Source organism: Scyliorhinus torazame, chromosome 29 (assembly GCF_047496885.1).
Source record: "Scyliorhinus torazame isolate Kashiwa2021f chromosome 29, sScyTor2.1, whole genome shotgun sequence".
NCBI classification, from domain to species: domain Eukaryota; kingdom Metazoa; phylum Chordata; class Chondrichthyes; order Carcharhiniformes; family Scyliorhinidae; genus Scyliorhinus; species Scyliorhinus torazame.
The window spans coordinates 37,496,074-37,517,825 of NC_092735.1; the positions used below are offsets into that span (position 1 = coordinate 37,496,074).

The 21,752-nt window shown below is 46.6% G+C and overlaps 2 protein-coding genes across 9 annotated transcripts in view; one reads left to right on the forward strand and one right to left on the reverse strand.

The window, feature by feature from the left end:
* LOC140404070 (epsin-2-like) overlaps positions 1 to 14,994 on the forward strand; it is a 73,020-nt gene extending 58,026 nt beyond the window's left edge. For all 5 annotated transcript variants that reach the window (XM_072492441.1, XM_072492440.1, XM_072492442.1 and 2 more), the window contains exons 8-11: positions 3,103 to 3,252; positions 4,944 to 5,054; positions 8,414 to 8,668; positions 8,881 to 14,994. In XM_072492441.1, the coding sequence (XP_072348542.1) occupies positions 3,103 to 3,252; positions 4,944 to 5,054; positions 8,414 to 8,668; positions 8,881 to 9,158 (794 nt within the window). In that variant the 3' untranslated portion in view covers positions 9,159 to 14,994. The remainder of the gene's footprint in view (positions 1 to 3,102; positions 3,253 to 4,943; positions 5,055 to 8,413; positions 8,669 to 8,880) is intronic.
* Positions 14,995 to 15,800: 806 nt separating this feature from the next.
* LOC140404069 (GTP-binding protein 1-like) overlaps positions 15,801 to 21,752 on the reverse strand; it is a 29,081-nt gene continuing 23,129 nt past the window's right edge. For 2 of the 4 annotated variants that reach the window (XM_072492437.1, XM_072492439.1), the window contains 2 exons: positions 17,892 to 18,016; positions 15,801 to 17,486 (listed from right to left, as the gene is read on the reverse strand). In XM_072492437.1, the coding sequence (XP_072348538.1) occupies positions 17,927 to 18,016 (90 nt within the window). In that variant the 3' untranslated portion in view covers positions 15,801 to 17,486; positions 17,892 to 17,926. Of the gene's footprint in view, positions 18,017 to 21,752 lie in introns of all 4 variants that reach the window. The other 2 variants (XM_072492436.1, XM_072492438.1) reach the window with 1 other exon arrangement.

Consider the following 21,752-nt stretch of genomic DNA (forward strand, 5'->3'; position numbering starts at 1 on the left):
AATGCCCTGTCTGAACCTTGTTTCCTCAGCCTTACATAAGTCACCTTTTTCCTCTTAACAAGACATTCAACCTCTCTTGTCAACCATGGTTCCCTCACTCAACCATCTCTTCCCTGCCTGACAGGGACATACATATCAAGGACACGTAGCACCTGTTCCTTGAACAAGTTCCACATTTCACTTGTGTCCTTCCCTGCCAGCCGATGTTCCCAACTTATGCACTTCAATTCTTGTCTGACAACATCGTATTTACCCTTCCCCCAATTGTAAACCTTGCCCTGTTGCACGTACCTATCCCTCTCCATTACTAAAGTGAAAGTCACAGAATTGTGGTCACTATCTCCAAAATGCTCCCCCACTAACAAATCTATCACTTGCCCTGGTTCATTACCCAGTACTAAATCCAATATTGCCCCTCCTCTGGTCGGACAATCTACATACTGTGTTAGAAAAGCTTCCTGGACACACTGCACAAACACCACCCCATCCAAACTATTTGATCTAAAGAGTTTCCACTCAATATTTGGGAAGTTAAAGTCGCCCATGACTACTACCCTATGACTTCTGCACCTTTCCAAAATCTGTTTCCCAATCTGTTCCTCCACATCTCTGCTACTATTGGGGGGCCTATAGAAAACTCCGAACAAGGTGACTGCTCCTTTCCTATTTCTGACTTCAACCCATACTACCTCAATAGGGTGATACTCCTCGAACTGCCTTTTTGCAGCTGTTATACTATCTCTAATTAATAATGCCACCCCCCCCCCACCTCTTTTACCACCCTCCCTAATCTTATTGAAACATCTATAACCAGGGACGTCCAACAACCATTTCTGCCCCTCTTCTATCCAAGTTTCCGTGATGGCCACCACATCGTAGTCCCAAGTACCGATCCATGCCTTAAGTTCACCCACCTTATTCCTGATGCTTCTTGCGTTGAAGTATACACACTTCAACCCATCTCCGTGCCTGCAAGTACTCTCCTTTGTCAGTGTTCCCTTCCCCACTGCCTCATTACACGCTTTGGCGTCCTGAATATCGGCTACCTTAGTTGCTGGACTACAAATCCGGTTCCCATTCCCCAGCCAAATTAGTTTAAACCCTCCCGAAGAGTACTAGAAAACCTCCCTCCCAGGATATTGGTGCCCCTCTGGTTCAGATGCAACCCGTCCTGCTTGTACAGGTCCCACCTTCCCCAGAATGCGCTCCAATTATCCAAATACCTGAAGCCCTCCCTCCTACACCATTCCTGCAGCCACGTGTTCAACTGCACTCTCTCCCTATTCCTAGCCTCGCTATCACGTGGCACCGGCAACAAACCAGAGATGACAACTCTGTCTGTCCTGGCTTTTAACTTCCAGCCTAACTCCCTAAACTTGTTTATTACCTCCACACCCCTTTTCCTACCTATGTCGTTGGTACCAATGTGCACCACGACTTCTGGCTGCTCCCCCTCCCCCTTAAGGATCCTGAAGACACGATCCGAGACATCCCTGGCCCTGGCACCCGGGAGGCAACATACCTTCCGGGAGTCTCGCTCGCGACCACAGAATCTCCTATCTATTCCCCTAACCATTGAATCTCCTACAACTATTGCTTTTCTATTCTCCCCCCTTCCCTTCTGAGCCCCAGAGCCAGACTCAGTGCCAGAGACCTGGCCGCTAGGGCCTTCCCCCGGTAGGTCATCCCCCCCAACAGCATCCAAAACGGTATACTTGTTTTGAAGGGGAACGGCCACGAGGGATCCCTGCACTTTCTGCCTGTTTGTTTTTTTCCCCCTGACTGTAACCCAGCTATTCTTGTCCTGTACCCTGGGTGTGGTTACCTCCTTGTAACTCTTCTCAATTACCCCCTCTGCCTCCCGGATGATCCGAAGTTCATCCAGCTTCAGCTCCAGTTCCCTAACACGGTCTTTGAGGAGCTGAAGTTGGGTGCACTTCCCGCAGGTATAGTCAGTGGGGACACCGGTGGTATCCCTCACCACCCACATCCTACAGGAGGAGCATGTAACTGGCCTAGCCTCCATCCCCTCTTACCTGACAGAATATAGCTGCTCTGTGGACTAACTAGATCTCCGCCCTCCGACCCTGCTCCCAGTCAGCTACACTTTCTGTAAACTCCTGGCTCTCTTTGCGGAAATGTCGGAAACAAAATGAAAGGAGCACCTTACTCCCTCCTCACCTAACTCCCTCGGTCACCAAACTCTCACTATCGCACTCAAATGCACCAAATTCAGCACTCAGTGCAAACTACAGAGGCACTGTGTAGATTCTGACACAACTGAGTGCACATCCCAAGGTTACTTAAGCTGCAGAAGCTTTTTTAAATGTTGGTGTGAGCGTATCTGTCTCTATCTCTCTGTCCCGCATGGGGGCGTTGTTCTCCCAGAGTCTACAGAGTTTAATGAAAGCCCCCTATCGAGAATGTAATCCCTGTACCTTGAAAAGTGCGTGGAATCTTTAATCAGCTCGAACCACCAGAGTAGGCAGGTGGGATTCTGTTTAATGTTTCAGCCAGCAAGATAACACTCATTGCACTGGACCATCAGTTATGTTCCCTGTTTAACACCTTGTTGCAGTACTGGCTTAGTATGACCGTCTTGCTTTTTCCGATGGTGCAAGTGGATGTGGAGATCCAGTAGGAGTATTTTTATAGCTGGAAATTCTCCAGTCGGCCCAAACCACTGAGGAACAGATTGAGTGGTTAATCTATTTCCTTGTGGCGTGGGTATTGACGTGGGCAAACTGCCTCCTGCGTCGTAGTCGCTGAATTGTAGTTCACTCTGAATTGCACAGAGAGGTTTGAGATGTGATGTGATCCTATTTAACAGCAATCACATTGGTGAACATATTGATGTTCATCGTTGTCTCTGGGGCTCAGGTTGCATGCACCGTCTGTCACGTTCACTCCTTGTATTTACATTGACAGTAGGTACCCTGCTGATGACTGAAAATGTCTCCAATAATTTACTCCACTCCATCATCTCATTATGTTGTAGTTTGTCCAAATGACTATCGGTTCTTGATGGTCATTGCTTGAGTTGAGCCGAAAATCTCTGTTTTTTTGGGGTCGGGTAAATTAAAGATTTAATCACTCCTACAGCAGGTTCCAGACTGGCTGCCGCTTCCTCTGATCCGTGGGGAGCTTCGAGTCGCCGCTTGTCAGGAGAGCAACAGCCAAGGAGCACAGACCCCTGGGGTTCAGCTACAGCAGTGACTGACCGAGACCCTTGGGCTCCTACGTCTCCTCCAGGTAAGACTTGATAGAGGTGCGTATAGAACACCAGAGTGAAAAATCTTCGTTGGATAAACTCAATTGCGTTCTTTTTTTAAAAAAAAAGTGTGAACCTTTTATTTGTTCGGATGGAGATTCAGTTTTGGAATCTCCGCACCAGCTTTTCAATTTTGGTGCGATTGCATTTAATACCTGGTGATGTATCTATAGGGTGTTCAATGATAGGGTCCTACTGCTGTTTAGCTTGTGGCATAGGGGAGATTTGGCACCCTTTCATAATCCAATACAACGCTTTGTGAATGCTTTGAAGGATTATATCAACCAACTATATATTGAGATATTTGGAAAAGGAGCAGCGAACGCTAGACCTGCGGTGTTTTCCCAGCATTTTCCACGGCACGGTAGCGCAGTGGTTAGCACTGTTGCTTCACAGCACCTGGGTCCCAGGTTCGATTCCCGGCTTGGGTCACTGCCTGTGCGGAGTCTGCACGTTCTCCCTGTGTCTGCGTGGGTTTCCTCCGGGTGCTCCGGTTTCCTCCCAAAAGTCCCGAAAGACGTGCTGTTAGGTAATTTGGACATTCTGAATTCTCTCTCAGTGTACCTGAACAGGCGCCGGAGTGTGGCGACTAGGGGATTTTCACAGAAACTTCATTGCAATGTTAATGTAAGCCTACTTGTGACAATAAAGATTATTATTAATTTCTAGTATCCGCAATATTTTGCTTTTATTTGGGGCGTTCTCCTGTTCTGTTCCGCTATCCTCCTCGGTTGAAAAGTTACATTTATATCACAGCCAATAGAGAGAGTACTTTCACTGTGCTAAATAACCCAACTAGCCAACACCACCAATAGTAAATTAATTGATTGTTTCACAGCGGTTTGTGAGATTGTGCTGTGTTGAAAGTGACAATCATCTGTATAAAATGACTGCACTGCAAAGCAATTTGTTTTAGGTGAAGTGTTTGGGGTGTTCGAGACTTAAGGTGGAATAGTAAATGTAATTTCCCCCCTTTACCTCCCAGTCCTATGCCAGCTGTGGCCAAGAGTGTGTCTCTCCTTCACAGCTCCTGCTCTGCGATCTATTATATTGTTTTACTCCAACCATTCAGTCCTGTGTTGCTGGTGTCGAGAGGAATCTGTCGGGGACTGGGCCCAGACTGTTGTCCTTCCCTAAAGAATAGTCGTGATCCAGTTGGATTTTTACTACAATCTTGTCAGCTTCACAACCTTTTACTGATCCTGGCTTCTATTTATCTTCAAACTGAATATATTGTTCCGACCCGCTGTGGTGGTATTTGAGTTCACGTTCTCTGAATTAGTAGTTCACTCTCATAATAATAATAATAATAATAATCGCTTATTGTCACAAGTAGGCTTCAATGAAGTTACTGTGAAAAGCCCCTAGTTTCCACATTCTGGTGCCTGTTTGGGGAGGCCGGTACGGGATTTGAACCTGCGCTGCTGATCTTGTTCTGCATTACAAGTCAGCTATTTAGCCCACTGTGCTGAACCAGCCCCATTGTTCTCAGTGTGTGTGTCGGCAGCCACGACTCTACAATATAATTGGGAACTGGCTGGGAGGAGACATGAAGCGTGTTTCCCGGTTTCTGCCCCCGTCTTGCTGTCCATGTGTTGGAGGGAGGGGGGAGTTCATTGCAGAGTCTGTAAGTTGCCTCGTGGTGAAATGTTAAAATTGTTTCCTCACTCAGTGGCTTCCCCCTTCCACTCTCTCAGTGCTGCCGACGCAGCCGTGACCGATGATTTCTCCGCATTCAGCCACCTGCGAGGATCACCCAGGAATGCAGACGGTCAGAGCACAGGTGAGCTTACCTCCTCTTGTTACACTGCAGGATGTTTTTGCTACAAGACCCGCTCAATGGGGATTGTAGGTTTATTCGGTATTACTCTGTATGTGTGGGCCTGTTGTCCAAGTAGAATATCTGAGCCTGGAATTTCTCACTGGGGCATTTGAAATTAAATACTGGAACCTTACTGTGCAAAGGAAGACTATTCTGCCCATCTTACCTGTGACATCTTTGGGGACGAGAGCTCCAGTTTACCTTTCTCCCTGGCTCGCTCCCTGTTGGATTGGGTTAATGATTGTCAGCTCCTCCAGTGGACGTGCTGATATTGAGCCATTCCTGGTCCCCACTGCGTTGGCTGACCTTGGCTAGGGCAGCAGGAGGAGGTTGACAATCAGCAGCTCGGGGTCAGCGAGCCAAGTTCCCGATCCTGATCGCTGAGGCGTGGAAACTGCTGGCGAGTGTTTTGCTTGAGAATATCGGGTGAAACTGGTTCAAGCCCAGTTGGAGTGGCACGCCCCTCCTCCCACCCTCCTCTGGACCGCCAGCTGACATATTCGGGGCTGGCTATTGAAGGCAGCTTTGATGAGTTGATGGGGGTGGGGTCTTGCATTGAGATATGTACCTGGAAAACCCGCTGCAACAGGGCAAGGAGAAAATCCTCATTGTCCCCGGCGTACAAAACAGTAATTCCTCACTTAACGGTCAAAGTTGTTTTGTTATAATGCTGATAAAATAAAGGACTCAGTCACATTGCAACATTCACTATCTGATTTGTGGCCTGCGCACAGCATTTTGAGGCGTTGCCCCTGTGCTGTTGGGGTTGCTGCCCGACACCGGCACTGTGTACTGAGCTGCCGGATGGAGCCAGGCAATTTTGTAATGCACAATATTTCAACTTTTTAACACAGTTGCCCGCCACAGTGCAAACCCGGAAGGCTGCCACAAGAACCCAACTACAGTTTTTACATTAGTTGTAATGAGATCGGATTCGCTGAACCTAATTTCATTTAACGTGTCACTTTTCATGAATGCCTGCACAAAATTTAAGTGGGGAATTACTGTATTTTTTAAAAATAGCATTGGGGCAATCTAGAATCAGAGAATTTACAGTGCAGGAGGCCTTTCGGCCCATCGAGTCTGCACCGGCCTTGGAAAGGGCACCCTACCCAAGCCCACAACTCCACCGTATCCCCATAACCCAGTAACCCCACCTAACCTTTTTGGACACTAAGGACAATTTATCATGGCCAATCCACCTAACCTGCACATCTTTGGACTGGGAGGAAACCGGAGCCCCCGGAGGAAACCCACGCACACACGGGGAGAAAGTGCAGACTCCCCACAGACAGTGACCCATGCCGGGAATTGAACCTGGGACCCTGGAGCTGTGAAGCAATTGTGCTAACTACAGCTTGAGGATTGTGTGCCTCATCCAGTCTCTGCTTCAGTCGCCCTATGTGGAGTGGATTTGTTTCGTTTTCCAGAAACTCACGAGTTTAAGCTCACAAAGACGGTCTGGGATATGGGGCAGGCCCTTCGGCCTATTCAGCCATGTCCCTGCTCCACACCAGCTCCGTCCCGTACCCAGCACGGCCTCATTAAGACGCATCTCATCCCCCAGGATCGCGATTCCAGTCCTCGCATGGAGTTCAAAGCAGAAACTGTGCCCCTCCGGGTACGAGTGATGAGGGCTGAAAATTTGTTGACGTTTTCCAGCCATATCGAGAGGGGAATTTCTTCGACGGTGCTACTGTTTTGAGATGTGCGCTCGCCCTCCATCAATCCGATTTATATAAGACCATAGGACATAGGAGCAGAATTAGGCCACTCGGCCCATCGAGTCTGCTCCGCCATTCAATCATGGCTGATATTTTCTCATCCCCATTCTCCTGCCTTCTCCCCATAACCGCTGATCCCCTTATTAATCAAGAACCTATCTATCTCTGTCTGAAAGACACTCAGTGATTTGGCCTCCACAGACTTCTGCGGCAAAGAGCTCCACAGATTCACCACCCTCTGGCTGAAGAAATGCCTCCTCATCTCTGTTTTAAAGGATCGTCCCTTTAGTCTGAGATGGTGTCCTCTGCTTCTAGTTTCTCCTCCAAGTGGAAACATCCTCTCCACGCCCACTCTGTCCAGACCTTGCAGTATCCTGTAAGTTTCAATAAGATTCCCCCTCACCCATCTAAACTCCAACGAGTACAGACCCAGAGTCCTCAACCATTCCTCATACGACAAGCTCTTCATTCCCGAATCTTTTCTGAGCCCGAATGCTTCGCTGGTGAAGCTGGACACCCTCATCACCCGCATGGGGCATCCAAATGTCAGCACCAATCCTTTCCTGGCGCAGGGTGAGTACCACATTCTGCTCTTGGCTCAGTAACCCATCGGTCACTGGGTGAGGTGCCCAATAGCTGTCACTGCCCTGTGAATTGGACCTGAACCGGAGTTGGTGTTTTCAAAAGTATTCCGAGTGGGGAGGGGTTTTAACCTTGGTGGGGGGTTCAGGGGGATCGTTCTTGTGAACCTCCTCTGGACCCTTTCCAAGGCCAGCACATCCTTCCTTGGGTATGGGGCCCAAAACTGCTCATAATACTCCAAATGGGGTCTGACCAGAGCCTTATACAGCCTCAGAAGTACCTCCCTGTTCTTGTATTCGAGGCCTCTTGACATGAATGCTAACATTGCATTTGCCTTCTTAACTGCTGACTGAACCTGCACATTAACATTAAGAGAATCGTGAACAAGGACTCCCAAGTCCCTTTGTGCTTCTGATTTCCGAAGCATTTCCCCATTTAGAAAATAGTCCATGTCTAAATTCCTCCTTCCATAGTGCATAACCTCACACTCTTCCACGTTGTATTTAATTTGCCACATCATTGCCCACTCTCCTAACCTGTCCAAGTCCTTCTGCAGCCCCCTTGCTTGCTCGATACTACCTGTCCCTCCACAGATCTTTGTATCATCTGCAAACTTAGCAACAGTGCCTTCAGTACCTTTCAGTTCATTAATGTACATTGTGAAAAGTTGTGGTCCCAGCACCGACCCCTGAGGCACACCACTAGTCACTGGCTGCCATCCTGAAAAAGACCCCTTTACCCCCACTCTCTGCCTTCTGCCAATCAGCCAATCCTCTATCCATGCCAGGATCTTACCCTTAACACCATGTGCTCTTAACTTATTTAACAGTCTCCTATGCAGCACCTTGTCAAAGGCCTTCTGGAAATCTAAATAAATCACGTCCACTGATTCTCCTTTGTCTAACTTCCTTGTTCCCTCCTCATTTGATGGGATAGGTGCTGTTAACAGTTTAATTGTCATGTAAGGAATGTGACTTCTTTAAAAACAAGCCAATCCGCTTGCTGTGCCCTCAGGTGGCAGGTTTGAGGTACTGGGTGATGGTCTGACCACTCCGGCCACGTCTGTCGTTGGACGCTGCCCTGACGTCTTTGACATGTCCTCCATGTCTAGCACGGTGACCTCCAAGCAGCCCACCCCCAGGCATCAGCCAACCATGCAGAAGAATCCCGAATCTTTCCTGAGCCCGAATGCTTCGCTGGTGAACCTGGACACCCTCATCACCCGCACAGGACATCCAAATGTCAGCACCAACCCCTTCCTGGCGCAGGGTGAGTACCACATTCTGCTCTTGGCTCAGTAACCCATCGGTCACTGGGTGAGGTGCCCAATAGATGTCACTGCCCTGTGAATTGGACTTGAACCGGAGTTGGTGTCTTCAAAAGTATTCCGAGTGAGGAGGAGTTTTAACCTTGGTGGGGGGTTCAGAGCAATTGTCTTCCTCCCTCCTGAGTTCTGACCATGGTCTCTGTTTCCTCCACAGGTGCACCTGCTCCATCGGCGAACCCATTCCACGCCGCGTCTGCACAGATGTCCAGCTCCATGATGGCTGTGACCCAGACTCCATTTGGACCCGTCAGTATGAGCGCTGCCTCCTTCACGATGCCCAGGGTGGGGGCTGCCCCCATGGTAACCGTGCCAGTGATGCGGATGCCACAGAGCACTGGCGTGCAAGGGATGATGGGGTCGACCTATGTTACCATGGCAGCCCCCCCTGCCCCTGGTCCGTCTGCAAGCTCCACTAACCCATTTTTATTATGATCCCTGTCTCAGCTCGTGTTTAAGTAATCTGTTTTATAACTGTGGTTTCCCTCTACCCTCTGTAAAATTCCAGCCGGAAAATATCCAGAGTTCTTCCATTTTGGACAATTGTGGGAATGTCATTAAGATACAAGAAAGTTTCCCAAGATTCTGTGTGTTAAATTACACTCTGCCATCCTGGACGGTGAAGTGACATGTCCGATTTAGCAGCTCCGTAAAGTCTCAAGTGTGAGCGGGGAAGATGCTCGCAGCTTGCTGTGATGACAGTAGAGATGCAGAGCTAACTTGCATTTCTCCCTTTGCTTCATCACAGCGATGGAAATCTGATTGACAAATTTACCCAGTAACCCAAATCCCCCTGGCCACCAGGTAGAGAATGCTGGCCGTCTGGCCAAGTTGGTCAATTTTGTGTGGCTAAATCACAAAGGTGGCAAGGGCGCTTGCTTTTTCAGTGCTGCGTCACCTTTGTTTTGGGTCTGTCTAAGTATGGGGCGGGCAGAAAACAAAAACGTTGCCTGACTCGAGACGTCTGTTTCATAGGGCACTTTGAGAGCTTGCGGGAAGCTTGTTTGCAGCTTTATGTCGTTACCACCTCTGTCACGGGTGCCCGTCGCAAGTTGTTGCATTCTTGACAATTGCTCTGGCCCCTCAACCTGTATAAAGATCTTGCAGTACGTTGCTGGAGTCTGGTGCTGCCGGTGATCTTGTTAATAAAGAGCACTGACAGGCAGTTGTAGAATGCAATTCTCAGAAGTTAGATTCCTGGAATAACTCTGGTCATCACATGAGGTAAGGAAGTATTTTAATTTCTGAGCGGTTCAGAGGGATGTGCAGAAAGGCCTGGTAGCAAGTGCCGTAACTCTCCTGCTAGTCATTGTGTCTGGCAGCTTCTTGAGCGTGACCAGTACGGATGCCAGTTATCCCAGTAAATACTTCCAGCAGTAGGCAGCGGGCGCATATCTGGCTTTCGTTGAACCCCACTTGGGGCAAGTTGAGATACACTTTTCTGCCAATTTGTACTTAATATATTCCAGAGTTAGAAAGTTGGTAATATTTATCACCAACAGTATCCTCTCCTAACCTACCCAGAGGCTTCTAGAGTCCCCAATCTAACGGGCTTTTTTTTTTTTAAAAGAAAAAGAAAACGATTTAAAAGAAATCCAGGCTTTTGTACATCATTCACCTCTCACTTCCACAAACAAAATAAATGTAACTGGAAATTGATAAATAGAAGTGAACATAAGGAAACAGAAGTAGGAGAAACTCAAATCCACGCCGTTGAAGTCCTGAGGGCTGTATTCGTACTTCAGGACCGTCACCATCGGGAATATCCATTATGTTGTTTCCATTTATAAGATTTGGTCCAGTTTTGTGATACTTCTGCCTCCTGGTGTGATCTGAAATTCTGAGACATCTTCACTGCCCCATATCAACACAATTCAGCGGTGTTCCTACAATCTCCTTCTCATTTTTGGTAACGTGAATTTGCGAACCAAAGCCTTTGTCCACCAGCCCCAGTGGCAGCAACTGAGCCGGGTTCAGCGCTGCCTTCACGCTCAGAGTTGTCCCATTGTCACTGGCACATCAGACGTTGATCAATAAGAAAGTTAAACTTCTAAAATCTTAGCACGGCTGCCTGATTTTAGTGCTTGTTTGAAGATGTAAGGCCTCAGGAATGATAAGCAGAGATGAGAGGGGATTTGGGCACGTGGGAGTTATTTCAGCATGGGGCAGGCAGACAGGGGTATTTTTTGCACATTTGGGAATGGTGCGAGGTGTAAAGCGAGTCTGTTCTACTCCTCTGTCATCCGTTAGCAGGGAACTGCACCCGTGACCAGTTAATACGGTCATTTGTGTATGTGTGTATGTCAGCCAGTCTTTCCAGAGTGATTGACTGACTGCTCCTCTATACCGAACACAGCCAGGACCTTCCCTCACAGTCACCTTTCCCCAAAGGTGCTTGCTGAATTTTCCGACTGGGCCAAATGTGTTTTTGTTTAAAAAAAGTTCAATTCTGTTGAAGCTCAGCCCCTAATTCCTCTGCAGCCCCTCGGACTCGCTCCCCCGGGTTATGGTGAGGTCTGGTTAACGATTGGGTGGAAGGAAAATTTTAGAAGTTTACAAACCCCATGGAGTCTGGGTGCGCTGCAGTTCAAAACAAAACCACTTCTATAATTCGAGTGCAGATCAAATACATGAAACTTTGAAAGAACTCCCATTCCGACTTGAATTAAATGTTCTCTGCAATATTAATTCTCCGTATACAATGGCCCACAGCAGTATTAATTCTCTGTATAACAGTGACCCTCTACAGTATTAATGATCTCTGTATGCACTAACTCTGCAGTATTAATGGTTCCTTACAAAAACCCTCCTGTTTTAACGATCTCTGGGTAGGGTTTGTTACTTGATAACCTTCCAACAAACTTTACAATATAATTTTTGACATTGGAATTAGTTAGTGTTTTGAATTATCTGACCTGATTTGTTCACCTTAGTGGACCCAGTTCTCAAGGTACAAGTGTCCCAAGAAAACTTCAGTACTTCTACAGAAACATGCTATCCTGGGTAAAACTGAATAACACTAGCAGCACACAATGTACATAAGCCTCAAGATGCACTTTTAGTGCAGCAATTTTAGGTATCTGGTATGGAATAAGTATTCTTGTATTATGTTCTGACCGACACTTTGTTTACAGATTTTACTGTTGAATTTCTTTGCATCTCTACCATCCTCATTAGGGTACTTTCATCCCTCCTGCTCTGTCCCCTGGACTCTGTCACATACTACAGCCAAGCAGTGATACTCTTGAGGCGATCAGCAGACTTTGAACCTCTTTGCTTTCGAGTTTGACAGTCTATCCTCCACTTTTAATTCTCACATCAAATTGAGCCTCAAAAAACATCATCAATATTTTCTAAATTGACGATTTCTCGGGTTATGACAGTGAAAGGAGTTGGACCTCTGTGCCCCTAAATGTTGACAGGGTTGGGGGTGATACATTTGATTAAACTCTGATCTTCAACCTGTGACTTGGTGCTAATAAGGGAACTTAGAGGCTGAAAGGTGGCTGACATGGGAAATGTTTCACTGGAGCTCGAGGAGTGACCCAGGTGTTTTACTCTGTATCTAACCCTGTGCTGTACCTGTCCTGGGAGTGTTTGATGGGGACAGTGTAGAGGGAGCTTTACTCTATATCTAACCCTGTGCTGTACCTGTCCTGGGAGTGTTTGATGGGGACAGTGTAGAGGGAGCTTTACTCTGTATCTAACCCTGTGCTGTACCTGTCTTGGGAGTGTTTGATGGGGACAGTGTAGAGGGAGCTTTACTCTGTATCTAACCCTGTGCTGTACCTGTCCTGGGAGTGTTGGGGGACAGTGTAGAGGGAGCTTTACTCTGTATCTAACCCCGTGCTGTGCCTGTCCTGGGAGTGTTTGATGGGGACAGTGTAGAGGGAGCTTTACTCTGTATCTAACCCTGTGCTGTACCTGTCCTGGGAGTGTTGGGGGACAGTGTAGAGGGAGCTTTACTCTGTATCTAACACTGTGCTGTACCTGTCCTGGGAGTGTTTGATGGGGACAGTGTAGAGGGAGCTTTACTCTGTATCTATGTGCTGTACATATCCTGGGAGGAAGTGCTCCTGGTGGGTGCCTGAAAATCCGCAGACATTTCAGTCAACAGCACTAAAAGTGAAAGCTAAAATGCTGAAGCTTTGAGTTACTTTGCTCCGATTTTGAACAAGAGTGATTGAGTGTCCAGAAATGGTTGTAAGGATGTGCTGTCGGATATGACATTGTATTGGCGCCAATCAGTAGGGTAAGGTGGGAACATTGAAGGGGACTAATGTTTGTTATTAAGTATGTGGGAACAGGGATTTTCACACATCATAGAATTTACAGTGCAGAAGGAGGCCATTCGGCCCATCGAGTCTGCACCGGCTCTTGGAAAGAGCACCCCACTCAAGGTCAACACCTCCCCCCTATCCCCATAACCCAGTAACCCCACCCAACACTAAGGGCAATTTTGGACACTAAGGGCAATTTATCATGGCCAATCCACCTAACCTGCACATCTTTGGACTGTGGGAGGAAACCGGAGCACCCGGAGGAAACCCACGCACACACGGGGAGGATGTGCAGACTCCGCACAGACAGTGACCCAAGCCGGAATCGAACCTGGGACCCTGGAGCTGTGAAGCAATTGCGCTATCCACAATGCTACCGTGCTGCCCTTGGGTTTCCTCCCTCTTTATTTCAGCGAACTTGAGGCAGAGTCTGACTTGGTGGAAACAGGCCCTGGGAAAGCTGCTGGTTCCTCAGTCACCGTGTAGTATAATAGATTTTAAAAAATATTATTGCACGCCGATTTCTATGAAAATGAATTGTTCCCTTTCTGTCCCTGATAGCTCACCCCTCGGTGTACTTTACCTTGTCTGGTGTTTCTCCTTGTACATCTTGGTATCTGCTCCATGAGCGCCTCAGTACAGCAACACCAAGGCACTCTGATTCTCTCTGAAAACCTGCTCTATTTTTTCTTCTATCACGGCATTGGTTTAGAAACTATGTTCAGTATTTTATTTTTGTAAAGTTTGCAGCATTCAAAGGGACCTGGGCATCTTGTGCCATGTACATTATTTATTTTTTTTGCGTTGGGGTTGTAGAGGACTAACCGTTTAATGGTGGTATTGGAAGCAGCTGATGGGCAAAGCTCCTTTGGTGGCTCACCGTGAACTGTCCAGGCCCGAGGGCCTGTGCCCTCTAACCTGTGCTGCATTCGATCATCCCTCCCAGGGTGTAGTGAACCAAGTGGGCACGGGCCACCCTGGATTTCCATGTTGGCAGAGCCCAGGGTCAGACACTCCACCCTCATGTCCCCCATTCAATCAAAGTTTTCCATAGCGCATGGGGAATGCTAATCTCACTTTCAGGTGAACAGGTCCCTTTCATTTTAGACGTGAGTAAAATTAGATGTCCAAAGAATTTATTTTGTAGTGTATCATATGCATTAATTTATTATTCATGAAAATTAAAATGTATAAATATATTTATCCTATATCGTAACCTGGGGTGCAACAATCAACACATTTCTTACCTGGTGCAGTTTATGGTGTATTCAAACTTACTTGGACCTGTGTCTACACAAGCTATGCATGTGGAATTATTTAAACTGGTTTATTCCTGCCCCCATTACATTGTTTTATTAGATGATACTGTCAGTATTTTGGGAGGATTGTTTACATCACTCGTGATGCTGTACAGTGTAGTTAATGTTTTACTGTTGTTGCATTTGATCTGATATCCCTGGACTGTAGCAAATGTTATATGGTGTCTGGTAGCCTTGCTGTTGATTTTTAAACTATGGTTTCAATGGTTAGACTGGAGACCTGGTATTGTAATATGTTGGGATATTGCCTATTCCAAATACCTTGACAATTATGAAAATCAAGTGGTTCTCTCTCTATCTTGCTGCACAGAGATCCATTTTTCCTTGACTGCTGCCATTTCAGCCTGCAACACAGCACTTAATCAGTGTCAGACAAATCAGATCCCACACTTGGTACAGCGCAGATTACATTTAAATTGAAAGAATGTGAGCAGGTTGTGAAGTAGCAGCTTTTAAGCAGTACTTGAGTGTGATTTTAAATGCCATACAATCTGCTCTGTTATTTCTAGCTGGCTACTTGTACAGAAAATACTAACAGCCTGCAGTGTGGGCACCCAAATCTTTGCTACAGTCCTCATCGTTTACTGTAGATATCCAACAGTTTTTTTTAAAGAAAAGGTATTGGTCAGATTAACTGTAACCTGCAAAAATAAATTGTGAACTTGTCCTATATTCACTGCTTCTTTTTTATCATGTATAGAAGGAAACCGATTTTGGCAACACTTTTCCCAGAGGAGTTTAATCTAGGTTATCACTGTGGGACAAGCGTGATTTTAAAAAATTTGTTCTTTCGGTGTGGGTGTCACTGGCTGAGCCAGCACTTGTACCGAGAACCTCGGCCATTTCAGTGGGGCAGTTAAGAGTCAACTCGCATCACCGTGTGGATCTAGAGTCACATCTAGGCCAGACCGGGTAAGGACGGTGGATTTCCTTCCCTGAAGGATGTCAGTGAACTAAGTGGAATTTAATGACAATTGGTGATGCTTTTCATGGTCATCATTTAGATTTTTAATTCCAGATTTTTAAAAATTGAATTCAAATTTCACCATCTGCAGTGGTGGGATTGGAACCCAGGACCAGTGTAGAGGGAACTCCCAAGGCTGCCGTGTTGGGTGACCAATTTTGCATATCTGTCTTTGCATAACCCACCCAAACCTGAGAATTCCTATTCCTAGGATAACAAGTGTTGTCCAACAGAAATTGCTGACAAGCCCCACATTCTCAACCAAATGCACCAATTTCAGTTTAAAAAAAACACCCACCTCAGCCCAAAGTGCGTATATATGAACTTCATTTCCCCACTGAAGGAAGTGAAGCAACCACAGATTTTAAAAACCCTGCCTTTCATCTCACTTAATTCTCACACTCTAACTGAAGAGTTCAAATATCCATTTCGAGCTGGATTATGTATGTGGACACCACCACAAACTTCAGTATCTGTAAAGTTCTTACTGTACAAATATAGAGTCACAGCTCAGTGAAGTTGAACAATTTTATTAATGAACACAGCACAATGCCCCCATTCCAAGAACAGGAAGGGAAGGTCTGGTACCCTCGGGTTCCGAGAGAGAGATTATCAACATGCCTCCGGCATTCCAAATTAACATCAGGAAGTTGCAATCAGTCCCGGGAGCTGGTGATGCTGAGATGGCGCCATGACTGTATTTTGCTCCATTGTCAAGCCCATTGATTCAAAACACTGCCCAACCTTTTGGTGCAGGGTGGCTGGGATTAATTGACCATCAGAATTACTGATCAGGTGAGTGAAGCTTTCAGAATATTGGAGCTGTTCAAACAACCACACCACATGTTCCTTCCTCTCTTTCCATCACCCCCCACCACATGGAGCAGAAACACAACGGACAGGGTGGGCTGAACGATCATATTCTGTGCTGTACATTTTTATGTATTCCTTTTATGCGTAAAAACAGTTTTTCCCTTCAAGACCTTGCTACATGTTTTGCAGAGTACATGACTGACATCTAGAGACAAAACGGAATATTCTAAACCTGGCAAGATTGAACAGCACAGGGACAGGTTTACAAATTGAAGCAATGAGTATGCCCCCAGCTCGGGTCCCGTGGTTAAAACAGCCAATTGGGTAATATTTTACAGCACGTGGAAACATTGCTCTTGGCGGAAGGGATCACTTTGAAAATAGTGTCAGTATTCCAGGCAAGGCACTTTTCTTTGTACTGCTGACTTGTCATGTGGATCCATACATTCCAATCCCTCAATCCTATCACACACAAACCCTTGAAAAAGGAATACATAAACCATCTTGCCAGTGATCTCCACCTATGCCAATCGAATTTAGCGGCAGATCAATGGATTTCAGAGTAACTGCTGCCGAGGGAGGAACAAAGTTTCTTCCCGACACTTCCTCGACTAATTAGTACTCGCGCCACGATAGTCTCAATATTTGCTTTGCACAGCAAGCCTGGCTGCTCAAAAAGTTCCAAGGGCGAGACAGCCCATCGAGTTACGATTTCCCAAAGTCACAGATTTGCTGGGGTCGGAGGTGTGTTTCCGCTGGGCTTGTCTTCCAGGTTTCTTCTCAAAACTACACTAGTTTAATGTTCAATTAACCAGCGCTGATTTGAACCCTCAGCTCAGTGAGGTCTAGGTAAGCCCGTTGTTAAGTCTGTTCTAAACAATGTCCTCAGCCGCATCAATTAACTTTGGAGAGGGGGATGGGGGCAAAAACAAGCTTACATTCAAGGCAATGTTGTCTCAGGTCCCAACAGCAGGCAAACAGCTATTAAAATGGGTGGATTTATACTACAGCTTCTCTCTCTTTCCCATGCTCCTGTCAAAAGCTCAAAAAGACATGGGGACAAGCAGTTGAATGCTGTAGAGTAAAACCCTGGTATCAGTTTTAACAGGCGACCCCACCAATCGCATTTACTCACTTTGCTACACAATGCGTATGGAGGGGCAGGAAATTCGAATGAGGACAGAGATAGGTCTGAACACTTCCTGCAACCACTTAACCAGCTGTAAGATTACCAATTTTGATTTGATTTTTAAGACTTGGTAAAATAATATTCTTCCCCCACCCCTCCCTCTCCCAGCACCAGGTTGTATATGACCTTAATACAGCATCATCGAGTACAGGAATCCCTCAGATCACATGAAAATGACTCTTCAGCCTCGTTGGCAAGCTGGACAATAAAAAACGATAATTTATAAATTATTCAGTCATGGTCAAGTGACCTGGAAGAGATTAAACGGACAGAAGAGCAGGCCCAAGGTGAAGGATAACTGGGGTGAAAGAGACTGGCTGCGTTCCTCATACACTCTTCCAGCTCAATTGGAGCAAGCTGCCGATTATTTTTTTTGTAACATTTTTATATCAAAAAGTTTACAGACATGCTTAAAATTCAAAACAAGCCCGAAATGCATCAGTCACCATCTTCAAATGGTTTAAAATGTAAAATCCATTTCAAAAAATGTTTTTAAAAATAAAAAACAACAATGTCCATGTCACTTCCTGATTGGCTCCAGACACTTCCATAATTCTTCAGGATATCAGAGAGGGTGGGGGGGGGGGGGAGGAGTTTCCTTGCCTTGTGTCGTTGCCTACTGAAGTCATGCTCGGTGTCTAGTAGCCACTGGCTGGAGTCACAGCTGCTCCCTGTGATTTCACCTTGTGTCGTTGTCCTCCTCGTCTTCTCCCTCCGCCACCCTTGGGCTGGTAGGAAATCAGAGAGAGCAAAAGCATGTTAAAACATCTGGAATTCTTAAGTTATTCCAACAGGTTGCTATTGTCACTGGTAGTGTGCCAGACTCCTGAATATCTCCCAACTCTCCCCGCACCCCCGCCACTTTCCGCAATCCAGCAGGTCTGGGCCAGTGGACCCCTTTTACACAAGGCTAAAAGGTACACTTTGGACACATTCCTGGGACACGGAGTTTCGGAGGGGGTGTGAGTTATCACCTGAATGACTGCCTAGGCTCGGAGTCTCGGCCAACTCAACCAAAACTCAATAAACCTGCCCATTTGTAATGGCAATAACCAAGTTTATTCACGTCTGATGGAAGGGCAGAGACCCAAAACATTAACCGCCTCTCCCTCTCCACAGGTGTCAGCCTTACCTGCCGGGATTTTGTTTCAGATTTCCAGCATCCGCAGTATTTGGGTTGATTTTTAAATTCATGTCTACTTTTTAAATTTCCCTTCTCAAAGGCACTGGCTCACTGGTGTAGTTCAGCTCCTAGCACAGCCACGATGGGCTGAATGGGCTCAAACTAGTTTTGCCACATGCGATATCAGGAATCCTGATTGTTCCCCCTCATTGTGGGCAGCACAGCGCCTGGGTCACTGCTCGTTCTCCCCGCGTCTGCGTGGGTTTCCTCCGGGTGCTCCGGCTTCCTCCCACAGTCCAAAGACGTGCAGGTTAGGTGGATTGGCCATGATAAATTTCTCTTAGTGTCCAAAAGGTTAGGAGGGGTTATTGGGATATGGGGATAGGGTGGAAGTGAAATGAAATGAAAATCGCTTATTGTCACAAGTAGGCTTCAAATGAAGTTACTGTGAAAAGCCCCTAGTCGCCACATTCCGGCGCCTGTTCGGGGAGGCTGGTACGGGAATTGAACCGTGCTGCTGGCCTGCCTTGGTCTGCTTTAAAAGCCAGCTCTTTAGCCCTGTGCTAAACCCTTGAGAGCTTAAGTGGGTCGGTGCAGACTCGATGGGCCGAATGGTCTCCTTCTGCACTGTATGTTCTATGTTCTGTTGCGACGCGGCTCACTGATCTCGGCAGAAACAGGAATAGACCATGCGGCCTGTCGAGCCTGCTCCGCCATTCATGGCCGTCTTTGGGCTTCAAATGCATTTTTCCCACCCGCTCCCAATATTTCTTAATTGCCTGAAACTAAAGTCCTGTCTATCCTACAGCATTCAATAGATTCAAAGATGGAGCATCCATAACCCTGGGGTATAGAATTCTAAAGATTCACCACCCGTTCAGTGAAATAATTTCTCCTCATCTCAGTCCTAAATGATCGGCCCCCTTAATCTGAGACTGTTCTCCCGTGTTTTCATAGATCATAGAATTTACAGTGCAGAAGGCGGCCATTCGGCCCATCGAGTCTGCACCAGCCCTTGGAAAGAGCACCCTACCCAAGCCCACACCTCCACCCTATCCCCATAACCTAGTAACCCCACCCAACACTAAGGGCAATTTAGCATGGCCAATCCACCTAACCTGCACGTCTTTGGACTGTGGGAGGAAACCCACGCACACACGGGGAGAACGTGCAGACTCCGCACAGACAGTGACCCAAGCCAGGAATTGAACCTGGGACCCTGGAGCTGTGAAGCAATGGTGCTAACCACCATGCTACCGTGCTGCCCCGACCAAGGGAGACAATCTCAGCATCCATCCTATCAAACCCCTTCAGAGTCTTGTCAGTTCCAATGAGATTGCCTCTCATTCTTGTGAACTCCAGAGAATATAAACTCAATTTACTCAGCTTCTCGTCATAGGACAGCCACCTCCTCCCCGCTGCGTCACCTCCAAGCGTATCCTTTTTTTAAATGCAGAGACCAAACTCGACACAGTACTCCAGATGCAGTCTCATCAAAATCCTGTATGATTGGAGCCAGACTTTTTTTATTCTTGTTCTCCAACCCCTTTGCAATAAAGGTTATCGAACCAGCACACCCAAGTGCCTTTGAACATCAAAGCTTACAAATTCCAAACCTTTTAAATAAAATATTCGGCTTCTCTATTCTTATGATCAAAGTGAATAATTTCACACTTGCCCACATTATACTCCATCTGTCATCTTGTTACTCACACACTGAACCTGTCTATATCTCCTTGCAGCCCGTGTCTTCCTCGCAGATTACCTTTCCACCTAGCTTGGTATCATCATGAAGCTTGGACACATTGTTCTGTCTATTCTTTTTAAATTTAGAGTACCCAATTCATTTTTTCCAATTAAGAGGCAAGTGTGGCCAATTCACCTACCCTGCACATCTTTGGGTTGTAGGGATGAAACCCACACCGACACAGGGGAGAATGTGCAAACTCCACACGGACACCCAGAGCCGGGATCGAACCTGGGACCTCGTGCCGTGAGGCATCAGTGCTAACCACTGCGCCACCGTGCTGCCCCTATTCTGTCTCTTCCTCCAAGCCATTAATATAGATTGCAAATAGCAGAGGCCCCAAAACTGATCCTTGCGGTAATCCACTATTTACTGCCTGCCAACTTGAAAATGCCCTGTTTATGCCCACTTTCTATCCACTAACCAAAGTTCTATAATGCTAATATATTACCCCCCACACCCAACAACTCAGCCGTAACCTTTTGTGCAGCACCTTATTGAAAGCCTTTTGGAAATCCAGGTATACCACATCTACTGGTTTCCTTTTATCTACCCTACCAGTTACATCCTCAAAAACTTCAATAAATTTGTCAAATAGAATTTCCCTTCAGCAAAACCATGTTGGCTTGTTCTAATGATACTATACTTTTCTTAGTGTAGAGTTAAGACTTCATTTATATAGATTCCAGCATTTTCCCAACAACTGATGTTAGATTATCTGGCCTGAAATTCATGTTTTCTTGCCCTCCTTTATTAAAAACAATGTAACATTTGCCAACTTCTAATTTTAGTGAAGGCGATGGCACAATGGTATCGTCAATGGACAGATAATCGAGAGACCCAGAGTAATGCTCTGGGGACCTGGGCTCAAATCCCACCACAGCAGATGCTGGAATGTGAATTTAATATATATGGAATTAAAAGTAATGATCATGAATTAATTGTTGATTGTTATAATTTGGGCAGCACGGTAGAACAGTGGTTAGCACTGTTGCTTCACAGCGCCAGGGTCCCAGGTTCGATTCCCGGCTTGGGTCACTGTCTGTGCGGAGTCTGCACGCTCTCCCCGTGTCTGCGTGGGTTTCCTCCGGGCGCTCCGGTTTCCTCCCACAAGTCCTGAAAGATGTGCTGTTAGGTGGATTGGACATTCTGAATTTTCCCTCCGTGTACCCGAACAGGCGCCGGAGTGTGGCGAATCGGGGCTTTTCACAGTAACAGCATTGCAGTGTTATTGTACTACTTGTGACAATAAAGATTATAAAAACCCATCTGGTTCACTATGTCCTTTAGGGAAGGAAATCTGCCAGCCTTACTTGGCTTAGCCTACATGCGACTCCAGACCCACAGCCGCGTGGTTGACTCTGAAATGGCCGAGCATGCCACTCGGTTGAAAGCAACTAGGAATGGGCAATAACTGCTGACACAGCCAGCGACACCCACATCCCATGAGTGAAACAAGAAGGGAGGATTCTCAAATCCAAGGAATTTTGGTAAATCATAGGTATGACACCTCATAAAACCCTAAGGAGTAGGCCATCATGTCCTGGAGTTTTGTCGGGTTTTAGTCCCTCGACTTTCTCCAATGCTTTATTTA